At 41.9% G+C, this 20869-nt stretch overlaps 1 protein-coding gene across 5 annotated transcripts in view; it reads left to right on the forward strand.

Annotated features, from left to right (window-relative positions):
* MRTFA (myocardin related transcription factor A) overlaps window positions 1–20869 on the forward strand; it is a 222560-nt gene that overhangs the window by 154555 nt on the left and 47136 nt on the right. For all 5 annotated transcript variants that reach the window (XM_065521738.2, XM_005567185.5, XM_005567186.5 and 2 more), the window contains one exon: window positions 15823–15888. In XM_065521738.2, coding sequence (XP_065377810.1) covers window positions 15823–15888 — 66 coding nt within the window. The remainder of the gene's footprint in view (window positions 1–15822; window positions 15889–20869) is intronic.

Here is a 20869-nt window from a genome sequence, read left to right on the forward strand (position 1 = left end):
GGTATGTTTTATGAGAAAAGAGAGGTGGTTGAAGATTCAGACTGTACATTCAGACAGAGCTGGGTTCCAATTTCTGCTCTTTTACTTTATGACCTTGAGCAAGTTGCTTAATCGGTCTAAACCTCAATTTCCTCATCTACAAAATGGTATAAGAGTTCTATCGTCTGCATAGCTTTGTTGTGAGAATTAAGTAAGATGATGCATGTTTTCACCGTTTTGTAAGTGTTACTACACAATATAGACACCTTTTATTTGCATATTTTAGTACCGTAAGTTAGATTTTTCATAAGCTGATTCTTGGAAAGTTACCTGGTTAGATGTATAAGTTGCCCAGGTTTACCAGCCCAGGAACGTACTTCATTAATCTAGAGCCTTCATTCCCGACAGTATTCAGATTAAATAGAAGATATCTATTATATTTTGGTATTATAGGTTAAGAGTATTCCTTATCAGAAATGTTTGGGACTACAAGTGTTTTGCATTTTGGATTTCGTTCAGATTTTGAAATATTTGCATCATGTATTTGCAGGTTAAACGTCCAAATCTGAAATCTGACATGCACCATTGAGCATTTCCTGTGAGCATCATGTTGATTTACAGGAATCATTATAGGAATTGATAATTTCTTTCTCTCCAAGAGATGGCAGCATTTCAATTTGAAAAACCTGACGTTTGTTATGTTTCATAATTGATTCATCAATTTTTTCTAAAGGTAGAGGCAAATTCATGTTTTTTAAAAATTTATTTTATTTTTTAGGAGCAGAGGTTTAATAGGCAGAAGAAGGGGATCTGTCTCTCTCTGTCTCTGTCTCTGTCTCTCTCTCGAGAAAGAGGGGACTTTCGACAGGAAAGGCCGGCCAGCAGCAGAGGATGCCCCAGATTTTATAGTCAGGCATGAGGAGGCAGTGTCTGATTTACACAGGGCTCACAGATTGGTTTGATCAGGTGTGATGTTTACATACTGAGCAGGGAAGGCTGGTTGCCCCACCCTAATCTTGTTATACAAATGAATTATCCCCTTAGCTGGCACCATTTTTGTCTGCTTCTTACTGTACATGTGGCTGGCAGAGAAGGGAAGGTGGAGCCAGCATTTTGAAGGTGACTAGGCCCAGGTCGTTCTTTCCTGCCGGCATTCACCTGTGCAAGCTCCCAGCTTGCTTATCTATTTCAGCAGCTCAACTTTACAGGCTGCTCTTTGTTAGAAAATGATTTGGGGCTGCTTTTCATTAAAAAGGAAAATCTTACTGAGGACTTCCATACCGTCACTATCTGCCTAAGTAATTTCTTCTTAACTCCTGTATTATTCACCCCTCTGGAATGGTAACCCTAACTGCTTTTAGAGGGTGTTGGACGACAACTCTTTCTGGCTCCTTCCTGCTGAAAAGGGGCGTTGTGTGTGGAACAGCAGCTAGGGCTCCTCCGGGGTCAACCTAAGGGTCCTCAGATGAAAGGTGTGTCCATGCGTGGTTCGGTGTGCAGCACCATTTGGAGTTTGCTGTCAGAACCATTCCGATGGGTTGTAACACTGGTTTGCTTCTACCAGATGTTGCATTTCAATGAATATTGTACCTTGGTATCCCAGACGAGGTCCCTAATATGAAGCGGCTATGTTGTCTGGGGTAAATACTTGGGATTTGTCCTCTCACACCTAGAAAATTTAGGACATGGACACATACAAGGAGTTTAGGAGTGGAGGTTTCATAGGCAAAAGAAAGAGAAGAAAAGAGAAAGGAAAACAGCTTGCTCTCTAGTGAGAGAGAGGGGACTTCCAAGAGGAAAAGGCCCTCCATGGGTTTTTTAACTAAACTTTATTTGGAATGATTTTACACTTACAAGAAAGTTACACAGATAGTACGGAGAGTTCCTGCGTATCCTTGATCCAGTTGCCCCTAGTGTTAGCATCTTAACATTTGTCAAAACTGAGAGATGAACGTTAGTACATTACTATTAAGTAAACTCCAAACTTCTTTTGGATTTCATTTGTTTTCTCACTAACATCGTTTTTCAGTTCCCAGATCCAATCTAGGATACAACATTGCATTTAATCATAAGGTTTGTGGATGGTTGGTCAATAGAATCTCAAGGAGAATTTACTTTCCTTTCTTCACCTCCACTTCCTCCTTCTTGTCTTAACTTTGGATCTCAATCTCAAGAATTTCAGCAGCTCCTTTCTCTGGCAAAAGATAAATGGACCTTTCTGGATCCTTCAACAACTACTTTGGTATTGATAGCTTAGAATTTCAGGAGCATGCTTTTTGAATACTCAACTGTATATTTGATTTTAATAATGAATGAGTACTGATTCTTCTGCCTCTCAAGCTTGCTCTTTATAATTACCAGAGACTGCTTCACTGGCTACATGTTCCTAATCTGCCTTCCAAAGAAAAATAGTTCCCTTTCCTTTTTTTTCCCCTTTCCTTTTTTCCCCCTTTCCTTTTTCTTTCCCTTCCTTCCTCTCCTTCCCCTTTCCTTTACCCTTCCTTTGATCTCTCTGCATTGCCCACCCCCAACCCCCACCAAGAACAACTTGGGATGTGATTTAAATAAGGGTGGTTTGATATAAAATCATGTTACCTTGCAGAATAAATTACCTCGTTGGAGGTGTGGTACCAGATTACTTGCAGTTCTTACTTTGTCCTAGAGAAAATCTGATGTAAAAGCCTCTAATGAAACATTTGTAATCTGTATTATAATTTTACAACTCACTTTTCATGTACATTGTGATCTTTTGAGTTTCAAAGGGTATATGGATTAGTTTTCAAAATTGTATTACAGTGATAAAATTGAGGAAAAAAGAGATAGTTACTTGATTAGGTAGCAACAGAGATAGGATTGGGACCTCTGTGTTCTGATTCTTTCTCTGGTGTCCTTTGGTCTCCCCTTAGAGGTCATCTCTGTTTTTTTTTTTTTTCAAGACCAAGTCTCACTCTGTCGCCCAGGTTGGAGAACAGTGGCGTGATCTCGGCTCACTGCAACCTCTGCCTCCTGAGTTCAAGCTGTTCTCCTGCCTCAACCTCCTAAGTAGCTGGGAATTACAAGTGCCCGCCACCATGCCCAGCTATTTTTTTTTGTATTTTTAGTAGAGGCAGGGTTTCACCATGTTGGCCAGGCTGACCTCGACCTCCTGACCTCAAATGATCCACCTGCCTTGGCCTCTGAAAGTGCTGGGATTACAGGCATGAGCCACTGCGCCTGGCCAGAGGTCATTTCTGGAGGTGTGTTGCATTTATTTGGAACTTATAAAATATTTATAAAACCAACCCCACATTCAGTGCTGTGTAACCCTTTACCCAGAAGTCAGTTGAGTTGACAGTAAACCCTTTCTGGTTAAGGATAGGGCTAATTAAAAAATACATTGGGCCTTTGCAATGCTTTTGTTTATATTAAAAACAAGCCGGCAGGTGTGGAGGCTCACGCCTGTAATCCCAGCACTTTGGGAGGCCGAGGCGGGCAGATCACAAGGTCAGGAGATCGAGACCATCCTGGCTAACACAGCGAAACCCCATCTCTACTAAAAATACAAAAAATTAGCCGGGCGTAGTGACAGGCGCCTGTAGTCCCAGCTACCCGGGAGGCTGAGGCAGGAGAATGGTGTGAACCCGGGATGCGGAGCTTGCAGTCAGCGGAGATCTCGCCATCGCACTCCAGCCTGGGTGACAGAGCAGGACTCCGTCTCAAACAAACAAACAAAAAACAAAAAACAGAAAAACAAGCCACAGCTATGTTTTTGGTGCAGTGTACACTGTGCTTACCCATTCAGGCTGGTTTCACAAGTTGAAGGAAGAAAATTATCACGAAAAGGACAAGAGAAACTTAGTGTTTAGGCTGGACGCAGTGGCTCACATTTGTACTCCCAGCACTTTGGGAGGCCAGGGTGGGTGGATCATTTGAGCCCAGGAGTTCAAGACTAGCCTGGGCAACAGGTGAAACCCTGTCTGTACAAAAAATTAGCCAGGTGTGGTGGTGCATGCTTGTGGTCCCAGCTACTCGAGAAGCTGAGGCATGAAGATCAATCACTTGAGCCCGGGAAGTCAAGGCTGTAGTGAGCCAAGATTGCACCACTGCTCTCCAGCCTGGGTGACAGAGCAAGATCCTATTTCAAAAACCAAAAAAGAAAAGAAACTTAATGTTTAGAAAGCTTAAGAACATTATATGTTAAGAAGCAGAAGAGGAAACAATTCCATTGGATGCTGTAGGACAGGGTAGGGCTCAAGAACCAGAAAGCAAGAGAGGTAATGAAACCAAGTTAGGGAACACAGAGACATTTCTCTTCTCTTTCATATCTTTTAGGCTATATCAGAACAGACTTATGGGCACATTCAATAAGTAGGGGCCCAGAGGAGTATTACTTTTGGGGAATGTTATCAGGATATAGCTTGAAACTTTAATACCAACTGATCATGAACATAAAATACTTTCAAGACCCCCCCCCCCCGTTGTTTTTTTTTTTCCTGAGATGGAGTCTCGCTCTGCCCAGGCTGGAGTGCAGTGGTGCGATCTCAGCTCACTGCAAGCTCCGCCTCCCTGGTTCACACTATTGTCCTGCCTCAGCCTCCCAAGTAGCTGGGACTAAAGGCACCCGCCACCATGCCCGGCTGATTTTTTGTATCTAGTACCTAGCACAGGACCTAACAAACTAGTATTATGTTGGTGCAAAAGTAATTGCAGCTTTTGCCATTAAAAGCAATGACAAAAACATCAATTACTTTTGCGCCAACCTATAGTTGTTTAGTAAATATTTGTTAGGTGAGTGAATTGAGAAGCTCTCTCTCCACACCCTGATTCCCAATCCTTATATTGGTGGTGATGCTGGAAAGTAACCCAGGTAGCAGAACTTGAGTAGCACCTGCTTCTGGAGACACCCTTCACCTGCTTTTAATCATGCATTCTAGCAACGAAGCTGGTGAGTGTTCAGAACAGCCTTCGGTTCTAATTGATAGGCCATGTGGTTTTACAGTTTGGATGTCACTAAATGATTTTTGAGGCATATAGGATAAATAGAATGTAAAATACACCAATAAAATAGGTATAATTCACTGTTGCAAAGATGAGTATTCTAATTATCTGCATGCTGAGCTTCACCTAAGGCTAGCACCCAACCTGTTCCTTCTCTGACCTTCCTGGTAAAACACATTCCCCAGTTTGAAGCTAGAAGTATTGGTGTCTGATGCTGAATTAAGTTGCATTTGCTTATTTTTTCTGGAACCTGGTGCCTGAAAATTAGAGAAAAAATATACCAATTATTAGCAGGTCAAGCTTTAGGAATTTATAGGAGGCTATGAACTTAGAGTAAGGAAATACTATCCGAAACTACTTTTCACAGTTAATATTGGCTGGGTACAGTGGCTCACACCTGTAATCCCAGCACTTTGGGAGGCTGAGGTGGGAGGATTGCTTGAGCCCAGGAATTCGAGACCAGTCTGGGCAACAGTGAGACCTTGTCTCTACAAATAAAAAATTTAAAAATTAGCTGGGTGTGGTAGTACAAGTCTATAATCCCAGCTATTCAGGCGGCTGAGGTGGGAGGATTGTTTGAGCCTGGTGGGTCAAGGCTGTGGTGAGCCATGATCATACCACTGCACTTCAGCCTGGACAACAGAGTGAGAACCTGTCTCAAAAAAAACAAAAAAAAAAACCAGTTAATATTTATTAGTAAATGTACTACACTGTATATAAACAAGAACTTGGAAGATATACAGCATCATATCGCATGCATTAAATTTAGATAGAAAACTCACAGAAGTACATCTAGAGATACCAGATTTTATCTCTTTATTGGGTTGTTCTTTAGCCATTCTCTTCCTGTTGACAAACCTTTAGTGGTAGTCTACAAATATATTTTATGGAAGAAGTGTGTTGGAAAATAAAATTTCTCTCCTGTTGTAAACTTTTGAACAAATAATAATTTTTAACTAGCCAGAGCTTGGGGGTCCATTTTCACTGCTCTTTGTCCTCTGCTCCAGGAAGCTACGTGTGAATTTGTTGTGGTCTCTGTTGCCCTTGTCCTGCAGGTCCTAGGACGTCCATAGCTAAGATGCCAGGACACCATGGAAGCTGGGAAATGTGTTGATAATTTGTGACAGTGGATATCCCTGGTCTGTATCCTGTTTTCTAGATGTCTGAGTTTAATGCTAAACTTCATGAGATGGGACTTGACACCTCCTAGAAGTGTTCACATATGATTGTTTATTAAATTATTCGTTTGGTGAAAAGGAATTTGAGAAAAAAAAGAAAAATTATTTGTTATTCTTAAGTGTTTCAATGTGAAAAATATTAAAAATGATCATGGAAATAACAACATGTTTATTGTCAAAAAATTTTAACTTAAAAACTGAATCGTCGTTCAAAACACAGCAAAAGATGATGTGCCTTAAAACAGTATCAGAGGAAAGGCTACTTACTGGTTATTAGTTGGAATAAACCTGCTTTGCACTATTTACTTGCCATGATCTATCATTGGCATCACAAACATGGGTGGAGCATATTTAATTTCTCCATATGAAGTAAGCTTAAATTAGGCCAAAGTAGCATTACATAGGGTAGCTCTTGACATGGCATTGCATTAGAATTATCTGCTAAGCTTCTTAAAGAGATGAGGTCTAGGCCCCATTCCAGACCAATTAAAAACCTTCCCAGATGATTTCATTGTGAAGGGTAAGGGTTGAGAATCACTGGAATGAGAAAAGCATTACAAGGATAAAGATACAGAATATTTGGTTCCAGTCCTGGCTTCATTTCCTAGTATTTTGTTGAGGAATTTTGTGTCTATATTAATAAGGCATATTCATCTGTAGTTTTGTTTTGATGTTTTTCTCTGGCTTTGGAATCAGAGAATAATACTAGCTTCATAAAATGAGCTGGGGAAGTGTTTTCTCCTCTGTTTCCTGGAAGAGTTTGTGAATGATTGGTATTAATTATTTTTATTTTTTAATTTATTTTTTTGAGACAGGGTTTTGCTCTGGCACCCAGGCTGGAGTGCAGTGATGTGGTCTCAGCTCACCACAGCCTCGACCTCCCAGGTTCAGGCGATCTTCCTGTCTCAGCCTCCTGAGTAGTTTGGACAACAGGCACTTGCCACCATGCCTGGCTCATTTTTGTAGAGACAGTTTCGCCATGTTGCCCAGGCTGGTCTCAAACTCCTGAGCTCAAGCAGGCCCACCTACCTGGGCCTCCCAAAGTGCTGGGATTACAAGCATGAGCCACCATGCCCAGCTAAGTATTTGGAGAAATATATCAGCGAAGCCTTCTGGACCTGGGCTTTTCTTTGTGGGAAGATTACTATTTCAATCTCTTTACTTGTTACACATCTATTCAGATGTTCTATTTCTTTCTTGAGTCAGTTTCAGTAATGTATGCCTTCCTAGGAATTTGACCATTGCATTTCTTTTTCTTTTTCTTTTTTTGAGATGGAGTCTTGCTCTGTCACTCATGCTGGAGTGCAGTGGCATGATCTCAGCTCACTGCAACCTCCACCTCCCAGGTTCAAGTGATTCTTCTGCCTCAGCCTCCCAAGTAGCTGGGATTACAGGCTCGTGCCACCACATCTAGCTAATTCTTTTGTTTTTTTTGTTTTTAAATAGAAATGGGGCTTTGTCATGTTGGCCAGGCTGGTCTTGAACTCCTGACCTCAGGTGATCCACCTGCCTTTGCTTCCCAAAGTGCTGGGATCACAGGCATGAGCTACCACACCTGGCCTCCTTTTGCGTTTCTGATTTTTGTATATATTTTCTGTTTTTTTTCTTGGTAGTTAGGTAAAGATTTATCAATTTTGTTGTTCTTTTCAAACAACAGACTTTTATGCCTATTGATTTTCTCTGTTGTTTTTCTGTTTTTTGTTGTTTGTTTGTTGTTTTTTGTTTTTTGTTTTTGAGACGGAGTCTCGCTCTTTCGCCCAGGCTGGAGTGCAGTGGCGCGATCTCAGCTCACTGCAACCTCCGCCTCCTGGGTTCAAGTGATTCTCCTGCCTTAGCCTTCCGAGTAGCTAGGACTACAGGTGCCTGCTGCCACACCCATCTAATTTTTGTATTTTTAGTAGAGACGGGGTTTCACCATATTGGCCAGGCTGGTCTCAAACTCCTGACCTCAGGTGAACAGCCCGCCTTGGCGTCCCAAAGTGCTGGGATTACAGGTGTGAGCTACCGCACCTGGCCTATTTTTCTGTTTTGTATATCATTGCTTACCACTTTAATTTCCTTTCTTCTACTTACCATGGTTTAGTTTGCGCTTTTTCTAGTTTCCTTTTTTAAAATTAACTGAATTTTATATTCATCTAGTTTCTTAAGGTAAAGGCTTACAGCATGTATTCCAGATCTTTCTTCTTTTCCAGTGTAGGCTGTGAATTTTCTAATATAAACCTATGAATTTCCCTCTAAGCACTGTTTGGCTATATTCCAGAAATTTTGATAAATTGTTTAGTTCAAAGTACTTTCTAATTTCTCTCATTCTCTTTTGACCCATTGGTTATGAATTTCCCAAATTTTTTTCTGTTTTTTGTTATTTCTCTCTCTCTCTCTCTCTATATATATATACACACACACATACACACACATATATATGTGTTGTGTGTGTGTGTATATATATGTGTGTGTGTGTATATAGATATATATATATTTTTGAGATGGAGTCTTGCTTTGTCACCCAGGCTGGAATGCAGTAGCACAATCTCGGCTCACTGCAACCTCTACCTCCTGGGTTCAAGCGATTCTCCTTCCTCAGCCTCCTGAGTAGCTGGGATTATAGGCACCCACTACCATGGTCTGCTAATTTGTGTATTTTTAGTGGAGATGGGGTTTTACCATGTTGGCCAGGCTGGTCTTGAACTCCTGACCTCAGGTGATCCACCTGTCTTGGTCTCCCAAAGTGCTGGGATTACAGGCGTGAGCCACCATGCCCAGCCATATATTCTTTATATACATAATATTTATAGAGATGGGGGTCTTGCTATTTTTGCTACCAGGTTGGTCTCTGACTCCTGACCTCAAGTGATTTTCCTCTTTTAGCCTCCCAAAGTCCTGGGGTTATAGGGGTGAGCCACCATACCTGGCCTGTTTTTGATTTCTAATTTAATTCCATTGTGGTCAAAGAATGATTTTAATCCTTTAAAATGGACTGAAACTTGTTTTATTGCTTGGTGTATGTTCCGACCTGGGGAGTGTTCCATGTGTGCTTGAAAAAAGTGTATATTCTGCCATTGTTAGATGGAGTGTTCTATATGTTTGTTAATTCTATTTGGTTGATGGTGTAGTTCAAGTCCTGTGTATCTGTATTAGTCTGTTTTGGGTTGCTACAAAGGGGTACTTGAGGTTGGTTAATTTATAAAGAAAAGAGGTTTATTTGGCTCGTGGTTTTGCAGGCTGTACAAGCATGGCACCAGCAGCTGCTCAGCTTCTAGAGAGGCCTCAGGAAGCTTTTACTCATGAAGGAAGGCAGAGGGGGAGCAGGAGTGTCACATGGCGAGAGACGGAGCTGGAGAGATCCCATGCTCTTTTAAACAAGTTTCATGCATGCGCATGAACTAAAAGAGTGAGAACTCATTACTTGCAGGTAGGGCACCAGGCCACTCCCAGCGGATCTGCTGCCGTGACCCAGACTCCTCCTGCTAGGCCCTGCATCCAACACTGGGGATCATATCTCAGCATGAGGTTTGGAGGGGGCATACATTTGAACTGTTTCAATATCCTTACTAATTTCTACTTAGTTGTTCTATTGTTGAGAGTGAGGTAGATTGTGATTTTTACAGGAGATAAACTCAAATACTCCTTATTCAAAATTAGTTAAATAAGCACCATGCAATTTATTAAAATGTAGAAATGCTCTAGTATTAGTTGTACCTTACAAATGCCAGAAATGACATCTATTAATTTAGTTTCTAATATGTTGGGGCTATTTTAATATTTTTAGTGTGAAGGTCATTGTTAATTCTCATGAAAACTGATGCTTTCAAACTTGGCTCCAACCAGAGCAGTCTTTCAGTCGATTGTTTCTGGGTAGCAATTTCCCCCTGAAGTATGACAGCCTCCAGAGTTGGAAGCCAAATATCTGAGTGGGGTAAGAGAAAAGATTTTTGAGAAGTCTTGTCTGCTTTTTGCTCTCCTCAAGCATATAAATCTCATTAATTTTCAAATGCAGCACTGTTTTGGCTGGCTTATAATTTCTAGTCCAGGAACATTTCCCTTACTCATCAACAAGTTTGTTTTGGAGCCTTTTCTAACATAAACATTCTGAAAAGCAGTGGCCAAGTTTATTGCCATTTGATTAGAAGTTTCATGAGAAAAAGACTTGTCAGTATTCCTGAGTTACGGCCCGGTTAATGAAATGTCCCTACAGTATGAGAATCTTCCTTGAGAAGACTTAACTGAGCAAAGGATGCTGTGGAGGGAGGGGTCTTGTTTTTTTGCTGTCCTGTCCTTCTCATACTAACCCCACCTTCCTATTCTTTTCTACTTCCTCATAATTTATATGTTATCTTCTGATTGTAGAAGCCTTGGTGGAATCAATACATGTATAAGGTAGGAACGGCTACCAACTGCATGTTTCCTTCCCAGTGAAATCCGGGACAAACGACCAGTGGAAGAGCTGGGCATGAGAACCCCACTTCTTATTCCTTTCTTGTTCCAGTCCTGATTGACCCAACTGTTTGATGTGTTCATTTCTTGGGTATTACCCCTTGAATCCTATCAACATGCTTCCGCGGTCTTACACGACAGAGATATATTAAGGTCACTCCTTGGCTTTTCCTTCACCCCTAAAGTAGCTATTCAAATAGCAATTGATGCCTTTGTTTGAGGCAGGTAAAAAACTTGATTATTTCCATGGAGAGTGGAGAACCTAGGGTTTTTCATTTTATGGTTGTGTTTCTTTTCTTTTTATTCCATTCTTTTTAGCAGGCAACTCAGTTGATTCACCACCCATCAGCTCTAAAGACATCCGTTCATCTATATATAGGTTGTTTACACAGACCCATTTAGAAACATGATATATTAGATTTGTGGAAATCAGTTAACAGTAAAGTATTAAAGGCTTATGCTTGTATACAAATAAATATTTTTGTTTAGTCTTTACTGGCTTGGGGAATGATGAGCAGATCTAAGTAGTGATATACAATGACATAGAGAGATGTCAAAATTCCTACTCTCCTAAATCTCCATAGGCTTGTACGGTCTGTGAAAATCATCATTTGTTTCAGATATTTCTTGTTGAGGGTGGATGTGCATTAAATTTATGGCCTCTGAAATTTATTCCTGATTTTGGTAACTTTGGCAGTGAACACAGAATGTATGGCTCTGTGGTATTTACTGAAAGGGGGTTATTAAATAATTGCTTCTAAAATGAATAATCCTAAGGTCTGGAAATGTAAAGTCATTTTATTTATAATGCTTAGAATTAAGAGGAATTAATAGACCAAGGAAACAGAAACTTCATATAAACAGCTGTTTCTTTGTAGTTGAAAGTCTCCAACGATGGATCATTTTAAGTCTACACAGATAAACATAAAGCAGATAAATTATAAAACAAAATGAATTATAGGTTGACTGCCATAATTCTGAGTTTACTGCTTCAGTCTTTTTTCCCCTTCTTTGTAACCATTGAAGGTTATGCAGTGCATAAAACAACACATATCTAAATCAGGTTATTGCAGTACCCAAGATAATTCTGTTATTTGAGTGGGGAACTTTTGTCAGATGTCAGATAAACACAAAGTTCAAAGTTAACTCCTAGGAGGGACAAGATGGAATTTTCAGATAACTGAACTTTAATTTCATTTAGTTTTAGAGGTGGAAAAGGTTTATTATATAAACTTTCCTCTTTGTACTAGAGCTGTATATGTGTGTGTATATATATGTATACATGCATAATATATACACGTGTGTATATATGCGTATGTATATTTAAGTTGAATATGCCTTTACTGTAGTCTCCACAGAAAACTTGAATCATAAATTTATTAAATGTGTTAGCTTTCATAAATTTAAATTTTTGCATTCATGAAGCAAGAAGTTTTTCAATCAAGAAGTTTATATAATATCCCTATGGCCCTATTTATATATGGTTTACTCAAGAAGGCTAGTGGTTAATATTTCAAAATTGTTCTTGGATAATAGCCATAGCTTATGTTAGTTATTGTTTCTTTGAAGTATTCAGACTTACTAAATTGCATTGTTCCCTTATTCTCTGAAATAAAATTAATTTGTTACATTTAATCATTTTCTAATAGCTCATTTTACACTGGGCTTTAGAAACACTCTAAAAGATGACAATTATTTGCCCTTTTATGCCTCTTACATTTTATCCTGCTTGGCTGTCTTTTCTTTCTGATAGAGAGGCACATTGCCTATGATCAGGTGCCTCCACTCTAGAGTCACGGAAATGTGGTTATGAATCCCAATTCCAGCACCTTTGAGCTGTGTGACAAAAGGCAAACTTTTAAATATCTGATTCTTAGTTTCCTCATCTGTAAAATTGAGATAAAAACTGTAGTATCCTCACAGGGCTTTTTAAAAGGATTAAAAAAGTTAAAAGCATGACAGTCACTTAACACAGGGCCTGACACATAGTAGCACACTCAATTATTATTTGTGTTTTATTAATGCAATTATTGTTGCTGATCTATGGTTATAATTTTTTTTCTGAAATCAACTTCCTAGAGTAAATTTGTTTTACTGAAGTTGATCACCTGAATTCCTTTGACCCTGTTGAACCATCCATTTTACTTAGCCCCTTTGTCTGTCTCACCAGAGAATAAACCCAGGTGATCACACTCCACTCCTATTATCACAGTAGAGCAGGCTTTCAGAAGATCCTAGAGAGGCAAAGTAAGGCCCAGGTTTTGGAATCAGAATCCCTGTCTCCAAATCCTGTTCTACCTCTTATTAGTGGGATAACCTTAGGTGTATTACTTAAACCTGCTGGGCCTCACTTTGCTTCTCTGTAAAATAGGATTAGTAATACCTATCTTGGCCTGGCACAGTGGCTTGCACCTATAATCTCAGCACTTTGGGAGGCTGAGATGGACAGATCACTTGAGCCCAGGAGTTCAAGACCAGCCTGGGCAACATGGTGAAACCCCGTATCTACAAAAATATTACAAAATTAGCCGGGCGTGGTGGCACGCACCTATAGTTCCAGCTGCTCCAGAGGCTGAGGTGGGAGGATCCCTTGAACCAGGGATATCAAGGCCTTGGTGAGCTGAGATTGCGCCACTGCACTCCAGCCTGAGTGACAGAGTGAGACCTTGTCTCAAAAAAACAAAACACCAAAATGTATCTTCATATGGTTGTTATGAAGGTTAAATAAGTTAAAATGTAAAAGAATGTAAAACAGTGTCTGGCAGAGAGTACTTGCATCATAAATGTCAGCTATTATTGTAACTCCTGCTGTTTTTATCTAGTTAGTTCTCCAAGGCTTTGTTCTTAACAGTGTTAATTCGTAAAATAATAATACCCTCTTGGTTCAGTTTCTCAGACTGTTTGTAACATCCTTTTGAGATCCAGTTCAGTACAAGAAACAATTATTGAATGCCTACTATGTATTAAGTGCTATTAGGGACATATATCAGTAAGGCATATTCTCTTCTCTCCAGGAACTTATAAACTGGTAGGAGAGGTAAGATATTGAAGGGCTACTATTACACAAGGCAAAATATTATACTTTTTCCTAACACATAAAAGGTAGCTCACAGGAGGCCTATAGTAACTCTGAATGCTGTGGAGTGAGTTAGGAAGTTCAGATGAACAGGGTAGGGATTTCCAGGTGAAGTGAATAAAAGAGGTAGGAAAAAACTCATGGTACTTGAGGAAGAGTAACTGGCCAGCCTTGATTAAGATGACTTAAAATGGGAGAGAGACAATACAGGCAAGGACACAGCCAGGGAGCTACGACTGCAGCATGGGAAAACATGGCAGGGTAAAATTGATAAGAGAGGAGTGTGAGTGTGAGGAGGTAGAGTTGAAGTTGGCCTAGACATTTAAAAAAATACTGGGGGCCGGGCGCGGTGGCTCAAGCCTGTAATCCCAGCACTTTGGGAGGCCGAGACGGGCGAATCACAAGGTCAGGAGATCGAGACCATCCTGGCTAACATGGTGAAACCCCGTCTCTACTAAAAATACAAAAAACTAGCCGGGCGAGGTGGCGGGCGCCTGTAGTCCCAGCTACTCTGGAGGCTGAGGCAGGAGAATGGCGTGAACCCGGGAGGCGGAGCTTGCAGTGAGCTGAGATCCGGCCACTGCACTCCAGCCTGGGCGACAGAGGAGCGAGACTCCGTCTCAAAAAAAAAAAAAAAAAAACAAAAAAAAAACTGGGAAAAATAGTGATATCATTAAAGAAGTAAGGATGGGAAGTGGATTGGGTTTTTGGGAGGAAAACAAGTTTGGGTTTGGATCTACTGAATTTGAGATGTAGGCAGGAGCATGGTTATGGTTCTGCCATTCTTGGATGCCTCCCTAAAAACTGCTCTGGGGATAGAAAAGGCAGATATTAAGATGATTCCCAGTAGATTCTGGTTCCTCTCAGATGTGACTTGGAAGGCCCATACACTTGAAGACAATTATGTAAGGAGACTTTCCTTGGCCCGTGGGATCCTCCTAACCCTCCTTCTCTGAACATTTTCTTTTTTTTTGTTTTATTTTTTGACATGGAGTCTTGCTCTGTCACCCAGGCTGGAGTGAAGTGGTGTGATCTCAGCTCACTGCAACCACTGCAGTTTCTCATTTAGTCTCTGAATGACAGCTGTGCCGTCGTCATTCTGCCTAGTTTGTAGTTGTAACACCCTTTTGGTTTAACTGGCTTTTGAAAGAAAGATAGTTGATTTTTTTTTTTTCCTGAGACAGCGTCTCACTCTTGCCCAGGCTGGAGTGAGAGAGAATAGCGTGATCTCGGCTCACTGCAACCTCCGCCTCCCAGGTTCAACCAGTTCTCCTACCTCAGCCTCCTGAGTAGCTGGGATTACAGGCGCCCACCACACCTGGCTAATTTTTGTATTTTTAGTATAGATGGGGTTTCACCGTCTTGGCCAGTTTGGTCTCGAACTCTTGACCTTGTGATCTGCCCGCCTTGGCCTTCCAAAGTGCTGGGATTATAGGCGTGAGCCATCGTGCCTGGCTGATAGTTGATTTTTAACTTCAAAAATCTCTCTATTAAGTTGTTTCATTAAGCAGTATTGCCAGAGTGAAAATAAGAGAAACACCCATCAGTCTCCCCTAGCCCGGATGTGCTTTGAGTCATCTAGCTTGATTGTTTCACCTCAACAGAAAAGGCTGTAAGTGAAGAGAAAGAAGAAAAACAGAGGCATATTGATGGTAAAATATTTTGTAGGCTAGAAAAAGGCATTGCTTGGTGAAATGGCTATAATTTTTAAATGCAAAAGAAAAAGTTTACGAATAGCACTTCCTGATCTATGTGAGTAGTACTTTCATTCACTATACTTATGGCGGTAAACATTTGTTAAGCGTAGAACCTCTGGAGAGCTTTTTCTGCTGGATGATGGTCCTCGTTATGATATTTTGAGTTTGGAATAGGTGTTTTTTAGTTTTAGGAGGAGGAGTCAGTGTTGTGGAGGTTTTGAGTAAAAGGCAAGACTCTGGTGCTTTGTGGATTGTTATCGCCCTGCAAGACCCTTCGCAACTTCCTCTCACCGCCCACAGCAGAATACGGAAACTCTGCTGTATCAGGCCACTTCTGCAATTACAGACAGTTGCACTTCAAGGGGACCCTTCTTTCACACTACATCCTTCTGTTTTTAGACTTTTTTTGCATTTGAAAATGTGTTTTTTGAGGTGGAATACCCAACTGACCTCTCATCTCTCCTCTCTTTCTGCTGCCCTGCAGTGCTACAGTTGAAACTCCAGCAGCGCCGGACCCGGGAAGAACTGGTGAGCCAAGGGATCATGCCGCGTAAGTGCCTCTCTCTCAGCATTTGGTAGATTGCTTTTAGGACATGGCTGTGTTTACTGAGTATGCCGTGGGAAGCATCTAACATAAAACAAGGATGATGGGTTTTATTTTCCACTCTTTTCTTTCTCATGACTTTCCAAGTTTAGAGCTCAATCACTAAATAGTTAACTAATTGATCAAATTCAGGGAAACAAACTGGGTTTAAAGGGTCAAACCTGGTTTAAATTAGGTGTAAAGGGTGCCATTGAATTTTCCTTTACTTTGGAATTGCACCTCTAAAAGAATTTTCACTCTGTTATACTTCCTTTTATAGGAGAGGGGCAGATCTTGAGCTGGGGTATTGTGAGGAAGAACCACTTCTTGCATATGCTTTGCCTTCATGTTCTGGTTCTTAGGAAGAGAAACCTCTTTTCTGGTATTTTGAATCAACCACAGTTTTATGCAGAGTGAGATCCTGAGATACTCTAAGGCTGGCCTTGGTGTGAGCATGGCTGAGTAGAGTCGTTGATGGCGCTATCACAGCACTGGGCTCAGTGGGTGCAGAAGTCCGTCCCTTAGGGGAAAAAAGAAACCAAACCTTGCAATCTGTTAGAAGTAAGGAAATTTGCCTTTAATACCAACAACATTATAAACAGAGTTGAAACTGGAGCTGGTGAGGTTTAGATCTTTCTGACATTTCTTTTTTAAATCATCAGCAGAGAACATAGGCTCTCCCTCTTTTCTGTTTGTGTGTTATCACTACTTGGATACACTGTAAGTCAAAAAACAGTCATACAACTTCTGGCTTCATGGTGGGAGAACTGATGTTTTTCACTTTAACACGTTATCTGCTGGCTGACTGCTACCATATTTTCCTAGCTGTCATTCATTCATTCATTCATTCAAAATCTTTGAGTACCTAATATATGCCAGTTGATACAGCAAGATAAATCCGGCTCTTGCTCGCAAGTGATTTATATTTAGAAGGGCAAGACTAGTAAGACAAGAAATTTCAGAGCAGGGATCACCTTGAAGTGCAGCTGGTAAGTTCAGAGCATGGTAAGTACTATCAAGTCAATTAACTGATTGGTGCATTAATAAGTAATAGGAATAAGATGGGGTCACTTTGAATAAGATGTTCAAGAAAGGCCTCACTGAAGAGGAAAGATGAGCTGAGATCTAAAGGATCAGGTGAAACTGGCCATTCAGAAAGTAGGAAGAGGGCTCAGAAGAAAAAGCAAGTGTTTGGGCCTGGTGCAGGCAAGAAGTTGGTGTGTTTGGAGATCATCAAGTAAGCCAGTGGGGCTGGGGCGTGGTGGAGAGAGAGAAGTGGCAAGTGAAGACGGGTAAGGTGGGCAGGGCCAGAACCAGGGCATTATCACCCACATAGAGGAATTGGATTTGACTTTTCATTTTAATTTTTTTTTTTTTGAGACAGAGTCTTGCTCTGTTGCCCAGGCTGGAGTGCAGTGGTGCAATCTTGGCTTACTGCAAGCTCTGTCTCCCGGGTTCATGCCGTTCTCCTGCCTCAGCCTCCCGAATACCTGGGACTACAGGCGCCTACCACAAGGCTCAGCTAATTTTTTTTTTTTTTTTAAAGTAGAGACGGGGTTTCACCGTGTTAGCCAGGATGGTCTCAATCTCCTGGCCTTGTGATCTGCCTGCCTCGGCCTCCCAAAGTGCTGGGATCACAGGCGTGAGCCGCCACGCCTGGCCTTCATTTTAATTTTTGAGAGATGGGGGTCTTGCTAGGTTGCCCAGGCTGGACTTAACCTCCTGGGCTCAAGCAGTCCTTCTGCCTCAGGCTCCTTAGTGGCAGGGACTACTGGTGTGCCTCATCATGCCCAGCTGGATTTGGTATTAAGTGCAATGGGAAGCCATCGAAGACTTTTAAGCAAGTCAGGACAGACTTACCACAATAGTGATAGGGTCCATTTCTAAGAGAACCTTGTAACAAGTATAAGGAGCATGGGGTCTGTTTCTTTCTTTTAACAATTTTTTTTTAGGCCGGGCGCGGTGGCTCAAGCCTGTAATCCCAGCACTTTGGGAGGCCGAGACGGGCGGATCATGAGGTCAGGAGATCGAGACCATCCTGGTTAACACGGTGAAACCCCGTCTCTACTAAAAAATACAAAAAATTAGCCAGGCGCGGTGGTGGGCGCCTGTAGTCCCAGCTACTCGGGAGGCTGAGGCAGGAGAATGGCATGAACCCGGGAGGCGGAGCTTGCAGTGAGCTGAGATCCGGCCACTGCACTCCAGCCCGGGCGACAGAGCAAGACTCTGTCTCAAAAAAAAAAAAACAAAAAAAACAAAAAAAACAATTTTTTTTTTTGGTGGGGGGGTGGGTACAAGGTCTTGCTCTGTCATCCAGGCTGAAGTACAATGGCATGCTCATGGCGCACTGCAGCCTCCACCTCTCTGGCTTTTGAGCAGATCTTCCCACCTCAGCTTCCTGAATAGCCCTGGGACTATAGGTGCAATCCATCATGCCTGCCTAATTATTTTTACTTTTTGTAGAGATGGAGTGTGCCTCTGTTGCTCAGACTGGTCTTGAACTCCTGGGCTCAAGTGGTCCTCCTGCCTAACCCTCCCAAAATGCTGGGGTTACAGGTATGAGCTACCTTGCCTGGCTTGGGGTCTGTTTCTATCCTAAACATCAGCCCAGAGAGCTTAGGTCCCAAATTAATCTTTTTGTTTACTGCAGTTCACTGCCAGACTATTTACCTACATTATGCTATCTTCTATGGCATCCAGTGAAGGACTCTCTACCCCCAGTTCTTAAAGCAGTAGGTGGCTTGTGCTGTGCATCAGCAATGTGATCAGGTCAGGCAATGCTGTACTTTACAAAACTCGCCTAATCTCCCAGTCCATACTGTGGAGAAACAAGATACCTACCCAGTGTCTCATCTACTTGTCCTTTTCACCAAGGACATCATATATTTAGTGTCTACTTTGTGCCTAGAGTAGTCCTAGATGCTACCAAGATTAAAGAAGAGGCATGGTACCTGTCCTCAGGACATTGAACAGCCAAAATTTGGGCTGCCAAAACATACCCATACACAAAGAGCAATTCAGTGCTGACACATGGGATACTATCCGTAATTACAGCACTAATTCTGAGAGCATAATGCTACTTCTCAGGACTTGTAGTATGTTCAGGATCTAAAAGCACTGCACAGAATGAGTGCCCTGCATTCTTTTTCCTGTCTTTCCTGTAATAACAGGGGCTACTGGAGATCACTGTTTAATAGGATTTATCTGTTAGTCTCCTTACTTAGCATTTCTTGTAATACTCTATGTTGGTAAGACAAATGAGCCAGGTGCAGTGGCTCACACCTATAATCCCAGCACTTTGGGAGGCCGAGGAGGGTGGATTACCTGAGGTCAGGAATTCCAGACCAGCCTGGCTAACATGCTGAAACCCCGTCTCTACTAAAAATATAAAAATTAGCCGGGCATGGTGGCATTCCTATAATCCCAGCTACTCGAGAGGCTGAGGCAAGAGGATCGCTTGAACCTGGGAGGTGGAGGCTGCAGTGAGCTGAGATTGCACCACTGCACTCCAGCCTAAGCAACAGCGAGACCCTGTCTCAAAAAAAAAAAAAAAAAAAAAAAAAAAAGACAAATGATGCTTTGGTTATTGCAGTTATCTGCGTATATGCTTGTATCCCCTACTAGACTATGATCTCCTTGAGAAAGTATCATTCATTTATATATATATATAATCGGTCCCCAGTGCCTGGCACTGAATGAAGGAATGAATGAAGACAGCCAGTTGTAAAGTGCGGTGTGTGCATGTGTGTATGAGAAAGCCCGACAAACTGAAACAGATACCAGTCTATTGAAAACCTGTTGGAATTCTGGGCATGGAGTTTGAAAGAACACTCCCATTCTGTCAGAAGCCCAAATTCTAAAATTGTCCTGAATATCTAATCATATACTTTGGGTTGTTCTCTGTGTCTGTGAAGTGAGAATAATTGCCTTTCCTGTGGGAATGGAAATGACCTGCTTCTATGAGAATATTGCATTTTCCCATATACCAAGATCCACCTTCAGCTGTGGACATAGTCTTGTTATCAGTTTTTCTAGAGAAGGAAGTAGGTAACAAATTCTTAGATTATGAGAAAGAATGTTGAGGACTGGGAGTAGTTTCAGGTGTGAATTTTCTTCTCATTTACGTACCTATTGGTACATGGATAGGGTCTCTTGTTCCCAGAAATGAGGCTTTTATTTTTTATTTTTTTGCCAGACCCCTACCTAGTGAGTAACCCTCCTTCACCCCTACCCTGTGTCCCCCAGCTCCTGTTGTAATCTCCAACATCCTCTACTACCCCAACACCCGGTCATCCTGCTGACTTCCACTAACCCCACTCCTCACCCTCCACTCCATATCTTTTTTTTTTTTTTTTTTTGAGACAGAGTCTCGCTCATTTGCCCAGGCTGGAGTGCAGTGGCGCGATCTCGGCTCACTGCAAGCTCCGCCTCCCGGGTTCACGCCATTCTCCTGCCTCAGCCTCCCAAGTAGCTGGGACTACAGGCGCCCGCTGCCACGCCAGGCTAATTTTTTGCATTTTTAGTGGACACGGGGTTTCACTGTGTTAGCCAGGATGGTCTCGATCTCCTGACTTCGTGATCCACCTGCCTCAGCCTCCCAAAGTGCTGGGATTACAGGTGTGAGCCACCGCGCCTGGCCTTTTTTTTTTTTTTTTTTGAGACGGAGTCTTGCTCTGTTGCCCAGGCTGGAGTCAGTAGCGCCATCTCAGCTCACTGCAACCTCTGCCTCTTGGATTCAAGTGATCCACCTGCCTTAGCCTCCCAAGTAGCTGCGACTACAGGCACATGCCACCATGCCTGGGTAATTTTTGTATTTTTAGTACAGACAGAGTTTCACCATACTGGCCAGGCTGATCTTGAACTCCTGACCTTGTGATCTGCCTGCCTTGGCCTCCCAGAGTACTGGGATTACAGCTGTGAGCCACCATGCCCAGCCTTCCATTCCCAT

The sequence above is a fragment of the Macaca fascicularis genome, chromosome 10 (assembly GCF_037993035.2).
Source record: "Macaca fascicularis isolate 582-1 chromosome 10, T2T-MFA8v1.1".
In the NCBI taxonomy this organism is placed as follows: Eukaryota; Metazoa; Chordata; class Mammalia; order Primates; family Cercopithecidae; genus Macaca; species Macaca fascicularis.